Source organism: Acomys russatus, chromosome 11 (genome assembly GCF_903995435.1).
Source record: "Acomys russatus chromosome 11, mAcoRus1.1, whole genome shotgun sequence".
NCBI classification, from domain to species: Eukaryota; Metazoa; Chordata; class Mammalia; order Rodentia; family Muridae; genus Acomys; species Acomys russatus.
In genome coordinates this window covers 4021668-4045756 of record NC_067147.1, presented here as the reverse complement: position 1 = coordinate 4045756, position 24089 = coordinate 4021668, and the positions used below count along the sequence as shown (strand labels likewise).

At 45.6% G+C, this 24089-nt stretch overlaps 1 protein-coding gene across 1 annotated transcript in view; it reads left to right on the top strand.

The window, feature by feature from the left end:
* The first annotated feature begins 236 nt into the window (after positions 1-236).
* Positions 237-24089, top strand: part of Il1r1 (interleukin 1 receptor type 1) — a 74418-nt gene continuing 50565 nt past the window's right edge. The window contains exon 1 of the mRNA XM_051152746.1: positions 237-522. Coding sequence (XP_051008703.1) covers positions 496-522 — 27 coding nt within the window. The 5' untranslated portion in view covers positions 237-495. The remainder of the gene's footprint in view (positions 523-24089) is intronic.

Genomic DNA, 24089 nt, shown 5'->3' with positions numbered 1-24089 from the left:
ACCAGGCTGGCAGGTGTGGGGCTCTGGCTCCAATCTCTCCATAGAACCGAATGAAGTCTTGTGACCTTGCCAGGGGACTCTGAGATAGACTTGGAGATGGTACAGTGTGGGGGTCGGGGACGGGGGTGGGGCTGGGGTGGGGAGATGGGATGAGATCCCGGGCCAGTCTCTGTGAAGAATCAGAGCAGAACTGCAATTTGAGGCCGGGCAGATGTCAGTGGCCTCCTCTCTAGATTTAACGTGAGGTTAGACAAGGAGAGAGGGCCTGCCTTGTGAAACGTGGGAGACTCATGCGCAGCCAGGACACTAATATTTCGTAAGGGCTTGGCACGTTTGCTGAATGATTCTGGCACACTGCCCAGCTCTGAGTTTCCTGTTCGTAGCTCCTCAGATGTGTCACTGCAGGATTAAGGCCCAAGAGGCCCTGATACAGGCGTCATCAGGAGCCCACTTTCGCTGGGTCGTCTGACAAGATGTGAGCTGTCTGTCACTCTTATGCACTCCAGCCCCTGCCCCAAAAGAGTGAGTAACACTGTCCAGGGCTGATGCAGGAGGCAGTTTTATTTTTGATGGCCATCAGCGGCTCAGCCAACTTCATCCCGGGGAGAAACGCTGCTGCTGCTGCGGGATTGTCGGATCAGTGCCCCGGCCGTGAACAAACTGAGTGGTAAGCCGGCTCACTGACCTTTAGGGTTTTCTGTCTTGGTGTTTTTCCTTCTTTTGGGGACTGTGTGAGGGGTGTTTACTTACACACTGAGGCGCTATTTGGGAGGGACAAATGGAAACCGATAAAGACAACGTGACGCTGTTCACTGAAACAAGACACAGAATCTCTTGGTACTGGGCATCCCTATGGGGATACTTAACATCGAGATGTGCATGTGAGCATATTAAGATGGCCTGTAATTAAGTTTCATTATGTGGGAGATCCACTATGAAATGCATGGAAACTATGTTTTATAGGACTCTTAGGGCTTCTGTGTACATTCCTTTTAAGAAAGCACCTGCTAATTAACATAGCTTAGGGTCTGCTACTCATCAGCTAGCAGGTCACGATGTTGTCAGTGGCAAGGGTTATTACGATGAAAGGGCAGTCTGTGAGCTCTATTTCAAATGCCGTTGTGAACATTAGAACCGAGGCATCACTTTGCCTTAGCGACTACAGTTTAGAGGGGCACACTGTCACCGGAGAGTCTGTTGAGGGCCTTGCACAGTTACCACCGGGAGCCACTCCTGCATGCCATAGGCAACCCTTGCACTCACTTCCTTCAATAATGTTAAAAAACAAAAAACAAAAACCATAAAAAAAAAAAAAGCCTTAAAACCAAGTGCATGGCTTCTTTTAAGTTTTGTTTTGGAGACAGAGTCTCATGTGTTGTTTTCTGTTTGGAAGCTTTGCACACAGCAAGAGAAGACTGTGTGCACACTCTCAGCAAGGGCTTTAAACTCTGCTCTGATTTTTTTTATTGGGCACCTTAACCTTTACAATTCCCACCAGCTGTGGTTCTCGTAACAACAACAACAACAAACCGGATAAAATCAGAAAGAATAAAGACAGGAAATAAGAAAAAAGGGGGAGCAAAATGAAGTTTACTGTTTTCCCTTTAATTCAATTCACAAATCCCAGATTCTTTTATGCAAAACACTAGCTTTGTACTGTGTGGGTGAGCTTCTGGGTTGCTGGAATATGAGGAGGAATTCTCCCAAAGGTGCCCAAAGGCAAAGCCCGAAGCGTGTGCTGAGTGCCAGCACTCACCTGCGGAGCAGCTGGCCCATGTGGGCTGTGTGTGCATGCGGGTCCTCTGTTCGCTATGAACACGCTGACCTACTGGGAAGGCGTGACCGAGAGCTGCTGGGCAAGAGTGGGGAATTGGTTCTGAGACTGACGTGATCCTCTTAAGAGGGAAATTCACTTGAAAAGTCATTTTCAACAGCACATACATGGGCTGGTTACAGACTCAGGGACCACAAACTTTATTGGCGTATGCCTGACAGTCTAATTAGAAGAAAAACTTGACAGCCATTATCAGTAAAAACTTGACAGCCATTATCAGTAAATGGTGCAGGCCTATGTCTAGGACACGCGTTTCAGAACTTGAGACAATATTTATTCACTGTTACAAAGGTTAAGACACTAAGGTAATAGAAGAGAAGCAACACCCAATCCAGGCAAGGTGAGCACTGTGGCTGGGCCACTGTGCAGTGTGCAGCCTTTGTCTAAGAATCTGAGGTTTGAATGTTTCGGCCTGGACTCAGACACTTTAGCTTTTTAAATTATGACGACTCAATGACTGAAGAGTCCGGAACTATTCCAAAAAAAAAAAAAAAAAAAAAAAAAAAAAAAAAAAAAAAATCCGAACAGTTCTACTCCCAAGCATTTCAAGTATGGGAGATTTAACCTCTAATACTAATGAATATCTTGCTTTCTGAACACATTTTTGAAGAAGTATACTTATATTTACACATATGTTTTATACTCATGTATGTTTTATTTCTTGAATTTACCTTCCAGCAATATAGTGTAAGCAGTTTTTCGTAGCAACAAATTATTTTTGTCAAAGCATTAGGGGTTGAGGAGATGGCCCAGTGGGCAGAGGGCTCACTGGGTAAGAAGGACGAACTGAGTCCAGTCATCCAGCACCATGGGAAAGCCAGACATGGAACTATGTGTCAGTACCCCAGCACTAGGGAGCGGAGGCCGGCAGGCCAGGCAGGCTAGGCAGCTGGGGAGCTCCAGCTTCGCTTAGAGACCTAGTGTCAAGATTAAAAAAAGATAAAGGTAGTGATTGAGGAAGACACCGGAACTTCACCCCTGGCCCTTCAAACATTCTCACGTGTCACTGCACACTTGCACCCCACAAGCTTTTAAAACACCTTGTTAAATCTTACCAGTTTTTAAATCTTGCATATCTTGTTAAGTCTTATCGGTACATTCTTTTCTTTTCTGTTGTTGGCAGTATGAAAATTAAAATCGCACAGCTGCATTTCCTATGGATATTGCCTTGGGATATGTTCCCAGAGGTGGAATCCCTGCTTAATTAATCCCAGGAGTGTGCTATGTTAGTGCCCATCACAATTTGGCAACCTTTTCACTAGCACTGGATTTTGTTTAAGGATGAGTTGTGCTAGACTGAATGCCCAGGGTCACAAGGATGAACAACTGGCAAAGAGCATTTCTTGTAGTCTTGAGTGGCTTTGGTAAAACCTTTCGGGAAACTTCTGGCTTCTTCTCTGTCCCTTGGGTTCAGATTTTTTTTTTTTTTTTTTTTTTTTTTTTTTTTTACCGTAACTTCTGCCAACCCAGTTTCAGAGGTCTGTGACCTCCTTTGATGTCTCTCAGAAAGTGTGCTGAGGGGTGGGGTTAACTTCCTTTGCTCTGGCTTTTACCTGGGGGGGGGGGGCAAGGACCTCATATTTATGATTTTATCTCTCCTTTAGAGCTGATGCTTTGATTCAGCGGCAGTGTTTGCTTTGCTGTATTGCAACAGCATGTTGAATATTCTGAATAAAAATAGTCTCCCACTTGTCCTTTTTCAACCCTTCTGCACTTAGGACACCATGCCATCCCCCCTCACAGGCTTTGCCACCACCTGTGCATTTTGTTTTGGTCCCCTCGGGCCTGAGAGTCAGTTTCTCTCTCCAAGGCTTTCCTGGACTGGGGTTTGACTCTTAGTGGGCTCTCAGTAAGCAAATCTGGATGAAGCCAGTGTAGGTGAGCTGGGAGCCATGGCTAGCCAGTCTTTAAGGAAGAAGGGTTTCTTCTATTCCAGAGAAGAAACCCAGAGACTGAAAAGAGGATCAACCAAAACAGAGCTTTTCTGGGATAAAGTATTAGTTGATGTTGTTTCTACTGCGTGTGCCTGTAAAATGGATGTTTTTAAGCAGGTGAACGCACCAAAACACGGACTGGACAAGAGCGTGAGTGGGCGAGTGACAGAATGGGTTACTCCAGCCCCACGCAGTGCTGGCCAGTGCCAGTCTGGACCACTAACTTGTGTTTGTTCTGGTCAAAGCACTCAGAGACCTGAGACCCAGCCCGGGTCCTTCTTACACCCAATTCAGAAGGAGTCATCATTGCAAGCTTGTTTTGGAGATTAGGAAACTGAGGCACACAGAAGTGAGTCTGGGGAAGTCACGTCAGAACTTGGGATGGAGGTAGGATTCCCTGTGCAGCTGGCTCTGGAGTCTAGGGACTTAGAGAAAATATTGTGGCTGTGGTTCTGGGATGCCGTGGTCTGTACTGTTCACGGAGGAGTGTGCTTTCATCTTGTTAGATCTTCGCTAAGGAAGAGCAAATGTTCTGCTTTTCTTTGTTTTGTTTTTATTTCATATCTTTCCCAGGAACCCAACAATCACTAAGGATCCCAAAGCTGCAACTCTTTGAGCCGCGTTCACACGATGCCACAAGTGGAAAATTCCAGCCACAAAACTTTGCTTCATGCACAGGATTACTCAAAACATTTTATCAGATAGTTTTTAGGCAATTTGGGTGAAACAAACGGACCTCATGTGTATGCTTACATCTTGCCCTCAAGTTGTCTCTTTAGGTTCACGCAAACATCCCAAGATGTGAAGGAAAAAGGCTCACAATCTAAGACACTTTTGTCCCAACTCAGATGAATGATTACTCAAAGACTTAGAGTGTCAGCGAATAGCCCTGCGTGAGGCCCGCCAGCCTGCCTCAAATGCACTTCCATCCAATGTCCCGAGGCCAGAATTCCTCTACCTTTGGAGGTGCTGAGGCTGCAGGCTCTAGTAAGCCAGCCCTCCCATGGAGGCCAGGCAAAGCTCTTCCTTAATCTGAATCTACAGGGGCCGCTGTGAAGTGCCACCTGGTTTGAATTTTCTGACCATATTGGATATTCTGTCTATCCTGTCAACCTAAAAATGGTAGGTAGAGACAGTTACTTTACTACTTTCCATCTGCTGAGTGGGCAAGCCGTCACTGAGGAAGTTGGGGGACTGTCCCTGAGAAGGTTAGAATAAGGGCAGGCTTAGGAGTGGAGGCCAGTGGTAGCTTCTCATGAGCGGCTTTGCTGTCTTCCCTCTGCTTAGCTGTCCTAGTTATGAAATGGGCATGAGGACAATTACAGAGGCATTTCTATTTACTTTTGGTTAAACTTTTCCGCGAACTGTTGGAATTTTAAATATAATTAACTTACTGGCAGTGCTGTGGATTGGACCTAGGGCCTCCCACATTCCAGGCAAGTAGCTGTGCCCCTGAGCTACACCCCCAGCCCCAAAGCCTGCAACTTAAAGGTAGGCTACTTAAATGCTAACAGCACGTGCCTTGCCGGTCTTTATATATTTCCTTCATAAATGTAACTTCAGGAGTCATCTAGACAGAAAGAATATTTTGCGGGTCACTGATATTTTTAAGTAGCTGATATGTACTTTATTTGCTTCTGCACAGCTTAGAAGCCTGTTCAGTGAGTGCCTCCTCTCTTCCCACGGCCTCCTCTTCTCTGGTCTTTCAGGCAGATGCTCCTCTGAAGGGCTGTTTTATGGGTGCCCCCTCTTCCTCAGTCACAGTGCACATCATTCTGTGTCTAATCCAGATACAGACTGGAACTCAGGTCTGTGTCTGTCGAGCTGCATTTTCACTTCTTGGAGGCCTTTGCAGTTCTGCTGTACTCATCAGTGTTGCAGTGAGTAACGGCTTGCCCCTGCCATTTTGCAGAAGTTCAAGGGCACGTGCCTGCTGGCCACATGTGACTCAGATAACCATGTCACTTCCCATCCACCCCTCACCAGCTGATACCAGTGGGCGGCCCCATCAGAAAGGCCTGATTGCTTCATTACATACTCCTCGCCCCAAGTGCGTGCGTGTGTGTTTGCATGTGTGTGTGTGTGTGTGTGTCTGTGTGTTTGCATGTGCATGTGTGTGTGTGTGTGTAGTGGCATGCGTGCTCACATTTTATGCATGTGTGCATGTCATTTGGTGATATCGGGCGACTTTCTCCATTGTTTTCCATCTCATCTTTTGAGAGCAGGCCTTTCCTTTAGCCTGGAGTTTGCTATTTTGGCTAGACTGGCTCTCCAGCAAGCCCACAGGATACATCTCTGCCTCCTCAGTGCTGGGGCACTGGGCATCTCTTAAGTCCATTAAGCTGGTTTTTATTGAAGAGAGGGTAAATTTATTATTATTATTATTATTACTATTATTATTATTTATTATCATTATTATTTTGTGTGTTTTAAACTGTCTCAAAATATGAGCAGAGTTGGGCATCCATTCTCTTGGCTTAAGGTAATTATTGATTTTACTTCTATTCTCTTACCAATTAGTTTTTGAGGGCACGCTGTGTGTGTGGCCAGAAGATACCAAGGTAGGTGAAGGGTGTCTGGCTACTAGAGGGCAGATGTGTGAGTTGGAGAACCATGTGCTAAATACCACGGAAGACTAAAGAGCCATAGAGATGCTAAACGGCTGACGACCACCTTAGCCTAATAAATGAGAGGGGGTCTCAGGCATGAGATGGAGCTACCGAGAGAGCGGGTATGATATCATAAAGTTCTGTTGGAAGAAGCAGGCAGAATGACGCACACCCATATTCTCCCTCAGAAGGCTGAGGCAGCAGGATCACAAGCCTGAGACCAACCCAACGTGGCCCAGCATGAGAGGAGATGCTGTCTGAAACGCAGCAGTCAAGTAATGTCTGTTTGAGGATCTTTGCCTGGTAGTGAAGGGAAGTGGAGGGGGGGGGGGAGCTGTCAGATGAGCTGGGCACAGACACTGGAGCAGATCATGGTGGATACTGGGGCACAGGTAGGAATTTGGGTGTTGTCGGAACGTCAGGTAGACTTAGGCTGTTGTACTTGACCCTTGCTGTGTACCTGTTCCCCTGGGTGACAATGGGGAGGGGCGTCCAATGAATCAGCATCTTTTGATTTTTGCCTCAAGAGACGGTGACGGGGTGATACAGGGGGAAGGCCCTGTGCTTTACCAAGCCCGACTTCAGCATGAGAGAAATGATAAGAGCTTTGTCTGAAACGGCCACAGGGGTGTTTGTTTTAACTAAAGCACATTGTGTTTGTCCTAGCAGCAAAATCCCACTTAACAAAAGCGTTCTCATCAGTTTTCATTTTTGACAGATTGTTAAGGGATTTCTGGGAAGGGACTCCTGGGGTGAATTCCAAGTTTCAAATTTAATTCTGTGCTAAACTCCATCCCAGGCTTTACAGGTGATGAGAGAAAGATGGGCCAGATCGGGAGACATAAAAATAAAGTCAGTTGGGAGCAGTTGTCTGTCCCACCCTGAGTCTTATCAGCTGAAGACTATCAAATGAATGCGAGAGCAGTGGTGAGGAAGGCCCAGCCACCTGGGGCACAGGATAAAAACAAACCTAGCAAGTGTGGCTGCCAAATCTCACTCGGGGCTCTGCCTGGTGCCCTGGTGGACTAGCATTTTGAGGTCTGGAGATCGCTGTAGATGGAGTCTTAGATCACAGTCACCTTTAGAGATAGGATTCAGAGGTTTCCTCAGTGCCGCTCCATAGACATGGGGCAGGCCGAGACCTCCGCCCCTGTATGGATGAAGGGCAGGCTGAGACCTCCACCCCTGTATGGACAAGGAGGAGGCCAAAAGTGCAGCGAACACTACCAGCTCGCTGTACTACAGAGCTGATGGAAGTTTCCGGTAAGTCCCGCAGTTCATAGCGATAGTGGGATATTGTTCCCAGGCTGGACCACGGCTCCCATTCCGAGTAGCTCTAAGTGCAGAGGTGCTTCCTTGTTACAAAAGAAAGAGAAGAAAGAGACAATATAGTTTTGATCAGACCCATCCCCAAGGCTAAACTGTCCTAGGTGATCATTTGTGGCCAGAGAAGAGTGGCGCTAAGGCGTACGTGCACGGGAGGGGACGTGTCTGGGATACAGCTTTCAGTAAATGTGCCCCTAGGGGAAGCGGTGATGGATCAGGTTTCCACGGATCTATGCACACCTGGACAGGAAGTGAGTAGCTGTCAGATGAGCTAACGTCCCAGCAGCTTTGCCTTCTGGTCCAGGGAGGAGGACAAGGGTTCTTTCTGAGAAATGACTCCGTAAGTGAATTCCAAATGCAGACAGAACTGCTCGAAGCCGACTCAGCAGGGCTGTGGGTGTTGGCTACAACACAGAGAGAAGAGGCAAGAGAAGTTCCCTCTGGTTGTCTGCAGCGGGCTGGTTCCCAAGTCTTTAGCTGGCACCAAGTTTGAAAGATGATCGACCTATGGTACAAAGTAGTATGGTATCATATGTACAGCCCTCTGTATCCTTTACATGATTTCCACATAAGGTATAATATCTATACAATATAAATGCTATATATATGCTGTGATACCATACCGTCTACAGAATAGTGACAAGCCAAAACATCTGTGCAGAATCAGCAGAGACATAATTTTTTTTTTTGGATATTTCCCACCTGTAGTTGTCAGAACACATAAAGCGGGAATGTATGGTTATGAAAGGTCAATTGTGCTGGGCATGGTGGCACACCTTTAATCCCAGCACTCAGGAGGCAGAGGCAGGCAGATCACTGTGAGTTCGAGGCCAGCCTGGTCTACAAAGTGAGTCTAGGACAGCCAGGGCAACACAGAGAAGCCCTGTCTCAAAAAACCAAAAATTGCTCATAAAGCAAGAATCATAAACCTTGGCATATATCTATAGAAACTGAGGCACGTACTTCAGGATTCAGAGGTTTAGGTGTTTGCTTTTCTTATACCAGTGCAGAATGCTTTTTCAGCCCTTAATCTCCATGTTAGAAGGTAGGCTCTCCTGGAGATACTTAGGTTCTGAGGTGTAAGACCCTTGTGTCTATCATTGGTACAGTTATTGGAAGCTGCCTAACTGGGTCTGGAGGGATGGCTCAGTGGTTAACAGCACTGACTACTCTACCAAAGGACATGGGTTCAATTCCCAGCACCCACATGGCAGCTCACAACTGTCTGAAACTCCAAGTTTGGATGCTCTCACACATACATGCAGGCAAAATACCAATGCAGGTAAAAGAAAAATTAAAAAAGAAGCTGCCTAACTTTCTTTTGGCCGAGTACATACACAGCAAGAAGCCAGGCACTGGCAAGCCAGGAGGCAAGCTGCCATCAGACAGTGGCTCTGGAGGGACCTGGACTGTGACTTCTAGCCTCCAGAACTGTGGGAAGCATGGATCTACTGTTTAAGACACTCTGTCCATGGTAACTTGTTACAGCAGTCACAACAAACTAAGACACTGTGCCAGATCAGTCCACAATGATGGTGTGAACAGAGCTGAATAAAAAAAAAAAAATCTCAGCAAAGATTTGAGCCAGTGTTTGTCTGAATGCTGCCAGAAGCCGGGAAGAACAAGCAACGGCCTTGTCCTCAGCCTACATCTGCGTCCTCCGTGGATGCCTGGCTCACTTCACCACCAGAGAGGGGGAGTCACTGGCCTTGAACACGTGTTTTCTGTAGAGACACTGAACCTCTTGACACTCAGATTGGCTCCTCTTGGCTGAGGTCAGCAGCAGGGCTGCTCAGGCATCGCTACCAAGAACATAGCCACAAAGCCGGCACATTCCAGAACCGTAATTGCACCCCAGGGGTTGATGTGGCTTCTATAATTCTAGAACTTGACTGGAAATCCTGAGTCAGCCACTCCTAAATGCTTTTTTTTTTTTTTTTTTTGCCTCCGTCTCTATCTGCTGGCCTCTTGACCTCTCTCTGTTCTTGGCATGGGTGAGTGGCCGCGCAGTCTTAGAAGTCGTACCTTCGAGCACAGCCTGTTGGACTAGGGACCACCTTAGCAGGAAGTTCTGGAAACAAAGCAGGCATCCATCTCCTTGATGCTACATTTGGGGGCTTTTATGGCATTGCTTACATTTCTCCCAGGGGTTTTGCAATTTTCAAATTCTTCCTAAGGACCCCGGGTTTAACCCTAATACTGAGTCACGTTTCTTGGGCGGTAGCAAATCAATGGAAGACTTTGGATTTGAACACTGCTCTCTTGGATCCTCAGACTTTTTCCTACGTCAATGCCAAACTGATAAAGTGACCCAAGGAATGAAAACAGTAGTTTATGAATGTATCCTTAAAGTATTTTATTTTATGGCTATGCAGCAGTGTCTGAGTGAATACACGTGCCTGGTTCTCCCTGGCGGTGGCGAGGGGGTGTTGAATCCTTTCATAAGCACAGACCACCACATGGGTGCTGGGCTGTGCAAGCAGGACTTCCATAAGAGCAGCAAGTACTCTTAAATGCCGGGTCCCTGTGAACATTTTAAAAGAAGAGGTGTTGAAGCTTTTTGATTGATTTATAATGGGGTTACCTCCCGAAAAACTGAATGAAAATTGGAGCTGTTACTGGATAGTGCACATAGTCCACTGACCCTACCGGACACCACTGCTTGGAGAACAGTATATTGGGTATCTTATGTGTGACCGGGGAACCTTGCTGCAGCCGCCCAACACTGGTTAGTACAATACTGCAAGTCAACAGCCCAGGAAAAGATCCAAATTCACAACCCGAAACTGCAGGCTGAGCCGCCGTGAATCCGTCAGTGCCCAGGCCATAATGCTGATTCAGGCTTCCTTCAACCAACCCCCAGGGGATATTACCCACATTGGTGCCTGAAAATAAGCCAGCTTTTTATTTTTTTATTTTTAAAAAAGATTTATTTATTATTACGTATACAGTATGTCTGTATGTACACTTGTACACCAGAAGACGGCATTAGATCACATTATAGATGGTTGTGAACCACTGTGTGGTTGCGGGGAATTGAACTCAGGACCTTTGGAAGAACAGGTGGTGCTCTTAACCACTGAGCCATCTCTCCAGCCCAAGCCAGCATTTTTCAAAGGTATCATGTAAAAGTCTTACTTTTTAGTCCCTGAAAGGGCAGTCAGAAAGCCTCTGAGAAATCTGATAACAATTTGTGCTAAAACCAATATGAATGAAATGCATTTAACAGCAAAGTACACATGCAAGCTTTATGGGAACCCACTGGCAAGTCTGCTCAAAGTGGGTGGGGGAAATCGGGTCTCACCAACAGCAGCATGTCCCTCCTCACTAGTCTATAAAAGAACATCTAGAAGGTCTCAGGATTTCCTCCCAGGGACGGGGGGAAAATCTATGATTCTGCCCTGTAATTGCACTCAGCAGTGACAGGATACATAATGAAACTTCTTTGATTGAAAACAAAATCTCATGTGAACCTGCTATAACTGCAGTTTCCCTCAGTCTTAAGCACCTTTCTGTGTTAGTTTCTGAGATGACTCACAGGGACAAGGGAAGGTGACAGTGTTTGCTCTTGTGGGCGTGAGGGGAATCACACAGCACCTCTCACTTTGTGAAGCACGATCCTCAAACTGAGATTGTTTCAGCCTGCAAGTGAAATTCTATGCCTATTTCCCCAAGGTGATGCTTTTTAACAATTTGGTAAGGTCGTATGCCCCAGCATATAGAAACTAGGCTCGCAGCAGAGTGCGTAACCATGACAGGGGTGCAGTGGAGAAGACTTCCTTTAGTGTGGGATTCACACCTTGTTGTTCGAGGAAAACCTGAACTCTTTTCCTTGCTTGGCCACAGGCTGTAGAAATAGATAGAAAGCAGCTGGGATGCGATTTTGTTAACATCACTCACTCTCTGTTATAAGCCTGGCCACCCATGGAAATCAGTTGGGGAGCCTTGAAACTACTGATGCCTGGATCTCACCCCCTGGGAGTTTGGGTATAATGGGCCTGCGTGAGGCTTTCAGGCTCCCCAGATGGCCATACCATTCAGCCACTACTGCATCATGTCGTTTGGGAATCGCTGACCCCTGGAGTCACAGCTATTAAGCCAGTCAATTACCCAACTAAACAAGGAACAGGCTAGATCAAGCATGTCTAGAGGGATTACCAAACGCTGCCTCCTGGGGGGAGTATTTAAGCCCATTTCTCAGAAAACCTTGTGCCTGGCACTTCTGGAAGGCCTGTGCTTTTGCTGAGTGGGCGTCCCACTTTTCTCAGGAACTGTGGGCATTAGGAGTGTAAACAGGGTTACTTTCATTCATTTGACAAATATTTAAACATCTGCTTTGCTTAGCTGTCATCTGCTAGAGATAGAAAATACACGTGAGTGTCCTAAGTGAGGAGTGGGGAAGGGAGGAGACCAGGCAGCACCAAGTAGGGTTGCCATGTGCCAGACAGGATAGGGGGTCTGGCGCTGAGCCCTGCGGTGTTTCAGAGGACAGAACCTGCCAGTGTCCTAGACCCACTTTGAGAGTATTTGGGTGGACTCGGGTGAGAGGAGATAGAGGAGAATTGGGAGGAAAGGGGAGGAGGAGGAAGGGGAGGAGTGGGAGGGGGAGGAAGGGGAGGAGTGGGAGGGGGAGGAAGGGGAGGAGTGGGAGGAGGTACAGGAGGAGGGGAGGGGAGGAGGAGGGGAGGTGGAGTATATTCTAAGAGGAAAGTGCAAGGGTAAAACAAAAGCTGGATGCCGAGGAAGCTCAGAAGGACACTTAATAGGTAAGGGGTCCCCTCAAGGACAAAGAGAGGGACTTGCTCAAAAAGGAAGTGCCAGAGCTAGGGGAAGGGTCAGTGGGTAAACACTTGCCATGCCAGTGCCAGCATCTGAGTGGACATTCCCCAGAAGCCCCAAAAAGAACTCATAAAACCTCAGCGATGCAGTAGTGCAGTTCTGCAATCCCAGCGCCCTACAGCAAGACGAGAGACAGAGCTGAGAGACCCGGGGAAGCTCAGGTGCCAGCTAGCACGGAGGGCGCAGCTACCTATGAGCAAGAAGAGAGCCTTTCACAAGCCAGGTGAAGAAAGAGGCTGACATCCAAGTTTGTATGCAGAGGTGGGGGGAGAGAGATGAAGACAGGGGGAAGAGAGGAGAGCTTGAGGGGAGAGGGGGAGAGAAGAGGAATGGGATGGGGGAGAGAGGAGAAAGAGATAAATACATTTTTTAAAAGGAAGGATAAAACGCAGAGTCAGCAGGTCTAGAGTGCTGGCTCGCGTGGTCTGAGCTCTTGGAAGGCTGCGGAGTTCAGGGTGGCAAGCTTCAGCTCTGGAGGCTGAGACGAAATGGAAGGCTTTGTTTCACTTTAACAGGAGGGAAAGAGGCCAATGTAGGCCCATAGTTGCAGCAGCCTCTCTCAGCTTTGCGCTAGCAAGGTAGGTGGATGGTCTGGCTTCTCCTGGTGCCAGACAAGCTTTCATCTTTTCATCACTCGCTTTCTCTAACTTCCAGCACTTCGTCTGCTCTTAAATGCACTCCTAAGACGCAAAAGGGCCTTTCTTCTGCCCCTGCATCATCTTGGTGTTGCTAGCAATGGCAGAGAAACCCCGAAGACAGAAAGCAAAACTGACTTTGGAGGTTGGATGGTTGCGTGGAAAGTTCCAAAATAACTTCACAGTCCTGGGCCATTGACTCTTTGGGAAATGTGGCAATGACTATTTATTTTATTTTCTAAATATAAGGAAAAAAGTGAAGCTGGGTGTGGTGGCTTACACCTTTAATCCCAGCACTTGGGAGGCAGAAGCAGGCAGATCGCTGTGAGTTTGAGGCAATCTGGTCTTCAAAGCGAGTTTAGGACAGCCAAGGCTACACATAGAAACCCTGGTTTGGGGCGGGGGGAGAAACAAAAAAGTGTAAGGATCAGCCAGATTTGGGCATGAATAGGAAATAATTTTTTTTTGCTTTTAAACGCTTATCAATATATTGTGAGGATTTTAACTGTAAGAAAGGGAGGCTGGCTTCTCTGTAGCTGGGGTCTCTCTCTACCTATGTCGGGCTATTGATTGCCCTACATTGGTCTCAAGTGTTAAGAGATACAATAAAATAAAAAGATGGAACCCTCTCTCCTGGCCAGGTTTGCCATGTCTCATTGGTGAAAGGGTGAGTCATGTGACTTGTTCTGATTGGCCCTAGGGATTGCGACATTTCCTGTGTAAAATTTGCACGTTGACAGGTTCTCACTTCCACTTCCTTGTGTTGTGCTGTCCATTCCTAACTCCCCTGTGACACGCTTTTGGTTGGATTTGAAAGAATCTCATGTACATGAGGAAGAAAAAAAAACCCTGCTAGGAAAGTGGCGTTTGACCACACAGTGCATCGTAGAAACGCAACTACGTGAAGGAACAATGTATTGAAAGGGCTTAGGTCTTTTCTCCTCTGGGAAGAGTGGAGTTTTAATGTGTTGGTTTCAAATATTGGGCAACACTGTCCCATAACTACTCCTTGAGCTGGGCTAGTGGGCCAGTACGCGAGCTGATTGCTTTCCCCCAGGTCTGAGGATTCTCATCACAGTGTCCAGTTTTTTCGTGGGTGTTAGGGATGGAACTTAAGTCCTTTTGCTCGTGTGACAAGCGCTTTACCAAATGAGCCTCTTTAGTCCCCAATTAGCTCCTTTTTTTTTCTCATCAAATTCTATGTCCAGCTTCAGGTAAACGGTCACCCTTCTCCTATTTTAGGGTGCGCCTGAAATCATAGCACCTTCCCGGCAAGTCCAAATATTAACCACAGCAAAGTGCTTACTTACTATGTGACATTTTTCACAGCGGCACCCGTCTATATTGTTGTCTACTCTAGGGTAGGCATTGTTGCCCCTGGAATCGGATGAGGGGCTGGTTAAGACTGAGGAGGCGTATTGAGTAGTGCAGGCCCCCCTCTTCAGGCCTCTCCAACAAAACTTCAAGCAGTTAGCTGAAGGACTCCTCACCCAGGCATTTAGTGCTTGCCTGCTTTGTGGACATCACAAAACAAACCAGATGCCAACACAACGGTTTAGATGAATTTAGATTTATTCCAAGCCTGGAAAGTCCCCTTAGGAAAGTGTCAATTGGATTTCTCTGAAACGGCTTTTGAGTGTGGAAAGTGCTGGGCAGAAAACATTTGTCCATTTCTGTGTTCCAAGCAAGCACTTGTGCCAGGAGTCAGCCTCGTTTCTGAAGATCTTGGAAAAGTACCAGAGTGATTTCCTCCTGGAGTTTCTCATCAAGATAAGATCTCCAGTGTGACAGAACTTGCACAGCATTTCCACATAAGAAATATCTCTATATCTGTACATATCCATGTAAAAAATACATATTAACACAGTTCTTCTCTGTTCATAGCATTGGGTCAAAATGTCAACACATTAGACTTTCCTGCCTGATAGAAATATCTTCATTTTAGGAGACATAAGCAGACACTCTCATTCTACTTAAAAGTGGGGATTGGTCTCCGGGAAGATTAAGCCATGCTGGGAAACTCGAAACGTTCAGCCTGCTCTACGTCTTTGGCAAGGAGAGACTGATTGATTGATTTTCTTCAAGTGATGAGGATTCTATGAATACTCATGAACTAGGAGTTGGGAGATTCTGTGGCTGCTGACTGTACCAGGGGCAGCCTGCCTGGCATTGCTTCAGGATGCCCCTTCACACACAGGTTGCTCGCCCTCTGCGTCTCATCACCAGGTGGCATCTGTGTCCTTGCCATGGCCATCATCGGAGGAGAAATCACTGCGCAGCTTTCCTGTGTTCTGAAGCTATCCTAGCAAACTACTGAACAGGAGAAGGGACCTTGAGTCAGGGCAGAGGCAGGTGACATCCCAGCCCGGGAAATGGGGATTTGCAGCATAAGCCCTCCGCTTATGGAGTCTTTATTAGCACTTGCCAGTATCAGAATTGAACTGAATTGTAGAGTGCCCAGCTGGCGCCAGGCAAGTGCTTGCAGGGGAACAGACATCTCCATGCACCTGGTCACGGACCCGTGCTGAACATGGATATGCAGATGTGCAAGGGCTTAAAAAGACAAACAACTCTATTTTACAGATTCATTTAGCTTTATAAAGATAACGTAGAGCCAACCCTGCAAGTAGCAATTTAAGTATTTAAGACATGGTAAGGATAAAATGTCCACGCTAGCATTATTATAGGTGATACATTTCTTTGGAGAATTTAAACACAGTTAAAAGTATAAGCTCCTTCTGCTCTTCACAAACACTCCTTTGTCTGTGGAGCATTGTCCTTTTCTTTTTTTTTAAAATTTTATTAATTTATTCATATTACATTTTGATTGTTAGCCTTTCCCCTGTTTCCTCCCATTCTTCCCTCCCTCCCACTTCCCCCCTTCTCCCCTCCCCTATATCTGTGATTGAGGGAGACCTCCTCCCCCTATATATGCTCTTAGAATATCGAGTCTCTTCTTGGTAACTTGCTATCCTTCCTTTGAGTGCCACCAGGCCTCCCCATCCAGGGGACATGGTCAGAAAAGGGGCACCAGAGTTCATGTGAGAGTCATATCTCACTCTCCACTCAATGGTGGAGAATATCATGTTCATCGGCTAGGTCTTGGTAGGGGTTCGAAGCTTACTACCTATATTCTCTTTGGCTGGTGCCTTAGTTTGAGGAGGACCCCAGGACCCAGATCTGCCTGTCATAAAGTTCTTCTTGTAGGTTTCCAGGACCCTGCGGGTCCTACTATTTCCCCATTCTTCCATGCTACTCTTGCCTAAAGTCTCAATAGGATGTCCTCTCTTCTGACCCACTTTCTTGGTAAGTAAAGTTTTTCATGGTATGTATCCCTTGGACTAGTGTTTTGATATAAGTGAGTATATACTGTTTGTCTCTTTTTGCTTCTGGGTGAACTCATTCATTATGATAATTTCTAGATCAATCCATTTGTCCACAAATTTCAGAAATTCCTTGTTTTTAATAGCTGAGTAGTATTCCATAGTGTAAATGCACCACAGTTTCTTAGTCCATTCTTCTACTGAGGGACACTTAGGCTGTTTCCATGTTCTGGCTATTATGTATAAAGCAGCTATGAACATAGTTGAGCATATGTCCCTGTTGTGTGGTAGGGCATTTTATGGGTATATTCCAAGGAGTGGGATGGCTGGGTCTTGAGGAAGCCCTATTCCCATTTTTCTGAGAAAGCGTCAGATAGCTTTCCAAAGTGGTTGTACTAGTTTGCATTCCCACCAGCAATGAAGGAGTGTTCCTCTCTCCCCACATCCTTTCCAGCATGTGTTGTCGTTTGAGTTTTTGATCTTAGCCATTCTGATGGGTGTAAGATGGAATCTCAGTGTCGTTTGATTTGCGTTTCTCTGATGACTAACGAGGACGAGCATTTCTTTAAGTGTTTCTCGGCCATTTGATATTCCTTTGTTGAGACTTCTCTGTTAAGTTCCAAGCCCCATTTCTCAATTGGGTTGTTTGGTTTTGTGGTGTTTAATTTCTTGAGTTCTTTATATATTTTGGATATTAAACCTTTGTCAGATGAAGGGTTGGTGAAGATCTTTTCCCAGTCTGTAGGCTGTCGCTTTGTTCTACTGACAGTGTCTCCTGCCTTACAGAAGCTTCTCAGCCTCATGAGGTCCCATTTATTAATTGTTGACATTAAGGCCTGGGCTGTTGGTGTACTGTTCAGGAAGTTGTTTCCTGTGCCTATGTGTTCCAGGCTCTTCCCCACTTTTTCCTCTAACTGAATTAATGTCTCTGGTTTTAAGTTGAGGTCTTTAATCCACTTGGACTTGAGTTTTGTGCATGGTGACAAATAAGGGTCTAATTGCATTTTTCTACATGTAGACATCCAGTTAGACCAGCAGCATTTGTTGAAGATGCTATCATTTTTCCATTGAATAGATTTGGCTTCTTTGTCAAAAATCAAGTGAGCAAATGTGGGTGGATTCATCTCTGGGTCTTCAATTCGATTCCATTGATCCACCAGCCTATTGGTTTGCCAGTACCAGGCTGTTTTAATTACTGTTGCTCTGTAGTACAGCTTGAGATCAGGTATGGAAGTTCCTCTGGAGGATCTTTTATTGTATAGGATTGTTTTTGCTATTCTGGGTTTTTTATTTCTCCATATGAATTTGAGAATTGATCTTTCAGTATCTTCAAAATATTTTGTAGGTATTTTGATAGGGATTGCGTTGAATCTGTAAATTGCTTTTGGTAAGATGGCCATTTTTACTATGTTGATTCTCCCGATCCACGAACAAGGTAAATCTCTCCATATTTGTACTGCTCAATGAAGTTCAGCTATTCACCGTGAAAACAGTGAAATCATAGCCAAACGCAGAAGAAGATATGCATCCCCCTTAGGTCATTGTTTAACCTACCATAAGTACATGAGATTAATATCTGAGTTGGGAGTCAGTGACATTGTGTCAGAGATTTCACATCCATTTAAGATGCTGGAGAATATGTGGTTAGCCTGACGCCAGGTGGCTTCCACCCAACGGGGACTTAGTTTGAAGAGACTTCATGGAAATTACATTACACCCCCAAGCTGTTAGCATTTGGTTGAATAGGTAGATCTTTGTCGGTCAGCGTCTGGCAGGTAGCCTGGGTTCCACTTCAGGCGGGTCAATCCAGGTGCTGCTTGCTTCTGGACAAAGGCCCCAAGGTCCCATTTCTCCCTCAGGGGCATCTGGAAATGCTCAGGGTGAGGCCTGGGACCAGAGCCAGGCTGGACTCCCAGCCTTCCCAGGGGAAGTGTTACAGTTTAGCTCTTTTAGAATGAGACTGCCAGTATCAGATGGAAGTGGAGACAAGCCTGTGGTGATACCAAAGTGTTATAACCCTTTGTCTAGCTGCACAGCAGAGGAAGTAGGTGGATGTTTGAAGCCAGCAGGAAGCAGGTTGTGTGAGACTCAGGCCTGGTCAGGTGCTTCACTGATGGTCAGCACCAAGCTGGAGGTGATGGAGTGGGTTTTCTGGATGCCACGACAGTTCCACCATTGCTGCCTGGCCACCGGGTGTATAGCAGTGGTTCTTCTTAAGAATAAATGGAGTCTCAGATGGTCATGGTGGAGGAATGGCAAGCACCAGAGAGAGCCACCTAGTCAGCCAACTTTTATTTATAAACTTTGGCCAGTGGGGAGGGGCTTGAGGGTGACTGTGTCTGATTCACTGGGGCTAGAGGTGTCAAGATACTTAATCTACAAAAAGAACTTCATTCACCTGCAGTAACACAGGGTCCTGACACAAGGAGGGAAACACAGTACTTAATTATCCTATGGGTGGGGGAAGAACTTTCAGGTATAATTAAAGTTCATTTTCCACAGGCTAAGATCTCCTTAGCATGGGGGAGGGGAGAGAATAATGCCCAGGTGTTAGCTAAGCTGGTTTTCTTATCAGGAAAGGGTTGGGTCTGTAATCTTCGCTCAGGGCTATATGACACTCCTTACAAGATCTGGGGTTACCAGATTATGTGGAGTGAGAACCCCTTTGAGAAAAGAAGTCCACCATCATAGAACGATTATAAATGGCTATCCAGAGATGCCAGACTTCAGCCTTATCCAGCAGAGTCCCACAGACCTTTTTTTTTTTTTTTTTTTTTAATTCCCTGGCCACATTGAGGTATTATTGGCAAATAACAGCTGCACCTTTTAAAGGTAGATATTGTGATGGCATGATGCATTTATTTATTGTAGAATGAGCCTCGAAATCAAGCCACGGGGCACATCACCTTATATGAGCTATCATTTTTTTTTTTTTTTTTGTCTGTGAGGAGAACATTTATAAGCAGCAAGTGGGCAAAGCAATGTCACTTGTGATTTAAATACGGACCATCACCCATAGGCTCATGTTTTGAGGCTGCAGTTTGGGAGACTGTTATTCTAATTATCATTTTTTAAATATTTAGCTGTGTGCATGCGTGCATATGTGTTACGTATGTGTGTACATGTGTGAGAGTGAGTGTATTCACCCAGGAATGCATGTTTAGATGCCAGGGGCGGATGTTGGGTATCTTCCTCTATCGCCCACTGCTTTAGTTTTTCAGACATGATCTCTCACTGAACTTAGAACTCGCCTTTTTGGGTAGACCAGTTGACTAATGCTTTGTCTTTGTCAGTCTTCATTCCCCTAGCACTGGGGTGACAGTCACTTCTCTGAATCTGGCGTTCACATGAGTCCTGAGGCTCTGGACCCACATACTCATGTATACTTGCTCACAAATACTTCACCCACTGAGCAATCTCCTCAGCCATTACAGTAGTAGTTTGAAGATAGAGCAGCCTTTGGAGTAACTGGCTGCTTGAAGCAGGTCACTAAAGCCTTGGCTTTGAACTTTACAACTGCACAAACGTATTCTCTCAATTTGTGTAGATCAAGGAAACTGCAGTTTAGTTTCCATAGCAAGTAGCCCAACTTCACAAGGGAGCACTCAGGTGTACTCCTGCTTCTGGGCCTGTTCTCTCTCCTCCACCATCATGGCCATGCATTTCCTACCCTAATGAGAGGAACTCTCTGTGCTTCCATCACCCACACACAGTTCCTTAATTTGCCTTTATTGGGCACTGAATAAGGAAAGTAAGCAATACAGTTGCCAAGGCGTGTATCAGACCATCGTAGGTGCATGTGTGTGCCCTTTGACCCACATCTCCCATTGTCTAGCCCTGCCCAGCTCTGTGCAGTCACCATTCTGCTTTCCGTAAGCCATTCTTGTGCTCTCTGTGGGAGTTCTGCAGCAGCTTCTGTACAGACTCACATGGACAACCCAAAGCCTCCCCTGGGTATCAGATCTTTCATTTACTGCCCCATGCACTGAACGAAAAATTTTCATCTGCTACGTCAGCCCACCCCCTCAGTGGTGTTTAAAGTGATAGTACCTTCATATGCGTATGTGTTGTGTGTGTAAGTGTGTGTGTCATGCTTGTGGTGTATACTTTTTGTGTGTTGTGTTAATGTATATGTATTTCTTGTATTTTAAAAATATCTATTGTATGTTGTTTTTAAACCATTTATTTTGTGTATATTGCATGTGCTCCAATGAGAGTATTATGTGTGCTTTAGGTATGTCTATTATATGTCTTTTGAGTGTACGACTTATAGTGTTATATGTGTTATGTAAGTTTTTTTGTATAAATGAGTATGTTTAATGCATTGGAATTGTATGTGTAGTGTATATCCCATGTCTTATGATTTGTATTCAATGTTTGAAGTATTGGTCATATGTGTTCTATACGTTGAGTGTATAATGTATGTTTGGTGACTGTGAATAGTGCATGTTACATGTATAGTGTGTGTTCTTTATGTTGTGTGTGGTATGTTTTGTGAGTGTATGTGGTATGTGTTGCATACATTTTGTGCATTTGTATTTTTGCATGTTGGGTGTGGCGTATATTTCTTGAGTGTGTATAGTCTGTGTTGCATGTGTTTTGTATGTAGTGTGTGTTGTATGAGTGCCTGGTAATGGACATTTTGACTATATGCTTGTTAGATACTAGTTAGATGGAGAAAAGAATATCATCCTGCCCATATGAGGCTCATGGTGTACAGCTCCAAACGGCTGGTCAGTTTCTTGAAGATCTACTTTGTGTTTATTTGTCTGGCCTTCAGCATCACACAGAGGGAGGTAGCACTGGTGTGAAACAGATGTGGGGAACATATTGCGTGCAACTGCATACATCCCTGAGTTCAAGCTCGGACTTCCTCTCACTTTTTTCTGTGTTAACTTCTTTACCCACTGTGTTAGTCCTCCTTTCTCCTGTTGGCTGTCTATTGTTGGTCCACACCTTGAAGAAAGTAGGGATCTTATCTGGTTTGCATCCAAATGTCTTTCAAATGCAAGAATGCTGTTTGATTTGTGCACAACAAAAATGTTTGATGACGAATAAATATATTTTGTTTAAATATGAGAATAAATGAGTTCCAGAACGTCTAGCTCAAGTCAATGGTTTTAGCCCAATGTTGGTGTTCGTAGAACCGTGGACCATCTTGCCCAACAACCTGCCGGGTTCCCCCTCCCCCCTCTTGATGTTTTCTTGCTCAGCACCCATTCAGTCTTGCAAGGACTGTGGCATTGGCTTTGGTAAGACGTTACATCCTACTTGGTCCACAGTGATCAAAAGCCATATTTTTCTTCCACTGCGTGCATGACCTGGCACGTCTGGTGTCATTAGAAGCCTCAAGCTTCTGAGTACTCCTGACCATGGGCCTTCCTAGGCCCAGGCCTCCAGTTTCCTCAGGTCTCTCCAGGTCTCTTCTGGTTCTCTCAGCAGCTTTAATCCCCATCTGTGGTCTAGAAGGTTTGGCAGCCTCTCTGTTCCTGCTGAATGCAGCTCCCTCAGCTCTGCCCTGAGATTCGAGCTTTGCCTTCATTTTCTGTCTCTCTGTCTGTGAGTCCTTCCTGCCAGGCTTGGGAGGGACCTCTCTGGCAGGCTGTGTGGGAGACAGGTCTCCTGACCCACTTTATGGTCTCCTTCTATGACAGCTAAAGTGTAAACTGCAACCGGGATGCCTGAAAGTGTACTGTTGGGCTAGGGAGATGAGGAAGTCCATCAAGTGTCTGCCTTACAAGCACGAGGGCCCGAGTTTGGATGCCCAGAATCCACCAATAACCTCCTGGCATGGCAGAACATGACAGTAACCCAGCCTTGGTCACAGGGAAGGGGAGCTGTAAACAGAAAGATCCTCAAACCTGATTGATCAATCATATTAATTGAATCAATAAGCTTCAGATTCAGTGAGAGAGCCTGTTTCAACATATAAAGATGGAGAGTGATGAAGGAAAAACACCCAATAACAACTGCAGGCTCTGAATGCTCATGCAACAAGCAGACCCACTGCACAAAGCCTGCACTTTGTCTTCCAGCAAAGACTCACATGTTTTAGCACTTTATATTAGTACTTCACCTTAATGCATTCAATTTTAAATTTAAGATGTTTCTTATCATAGATACATTTTAGGTACACGTGGTATCCTCTTTCTTACTGTATACACTGTAGCTCATGATACTGCTGCTTAGACTATTGTTCTATTGTGGACTTAAACTCTGTGCCGTGCTCCTGAGATGAACAACTCCTGTTCTGTTCAGTTTCAGGTGCACACGAAGCTGGTTATAAAAGCGGTATTTCATGTACATCTAGAAGCAAACTGAATTGACTTCTAAATGCTCAGTTTGTCAAAATAAAATATTTCTAGACTCTCATACTTAAAGCATGTTTGCGTAAATCAAAACAAAACTTATATAGACTATTAATAAAATTAACATTAATAGCACATTTTAAAAGTAAATTGGTAGATGAAAGGGCTAAGAGAAAGAGTTCTGGACAACATCAATATTATATTCTATAAATGAAAATACAACACAGTAGTTTAAAATGTCTGTCCCATGTGGGTCTTTCTTGGTTGACAGAAGGCAAATCATGAGACTTTGGGGGACTCTGTAGTGGGAGGTGGGGATATGAGAGAGAGTGCAGGAAGAGGAAGGAGTTAAAAAGGGGAAGACAGAAAAAAATGGCCCCACTGGGGTGAGATCATTCGAATATCTGCTCATATGTCACTATGCTGTTCTCCAAGCTGAGAAAAGTCTCCCTAGGGGCTCTAGGAGCTAGTGAGTGGGAGACGCTCATGGAGGCCCCTCTTAGCTCCCACGCACTCATCTAGAACCCACAGATTACTCACCACAGTGTTTCATCTCCAGGCAGAGCGTGTGAGTGGGAAAATCACGTCTTCCTTCCTCATTTCTGCACCAGGAATTATTCTTATCTAGGATCGGTTCGGGCACAAAATTGTCCTCTTTCTCCTTGGAACATCCCCTAATAACTGTGGAAACTCTATGATTGTTTCCTGAGTTTCCAGGGGAATGAAGGGAAAATTTTCTGGCACGGGTCATATGCAGTATTGAAGATTTGTTCAGAGTGGTGTCACAGTCATCAGTGGGACTGTTCACGGTGGCATGTGTGTACAGGAACGGATAAGAAGAGGGAAAGGCACACACACTGTCGGGCCTTCTCAGTCCCACTGGGGCTCTTGCTGTTGAGATGTCAGCTGAGGTGGCTTTGTTAAGTAAGGTTAACAGCCATTTGAACAAAGTAAAGCCTCAAGGGGGAACTGTAAGTTAGCTGTTCTTCAAAAGCAAAGAACAAAACTTAGGAGAATCGGCAGTACGCCGCCTCTCAGGGACCCACCTGTTATAGAAGACCCTTCTCTAGAGTTTGAGGGAGCCATCTTCAGTGCACAGTTTTCAGGGTGTCTCTTCCCAGCCCTGTCAACACAGTGGCGTCCTTGCTAGGCTGGATGTAGCCGTGCGTTGATGCAATTGTTCTAAGGAGCTGCACACACCTCGGGAGATCTGTTCTATTGTCAGGCTTAGACACCGATTAACAAGCTAGACTCCAGCGTATTTCTCCCTTCTATACACCA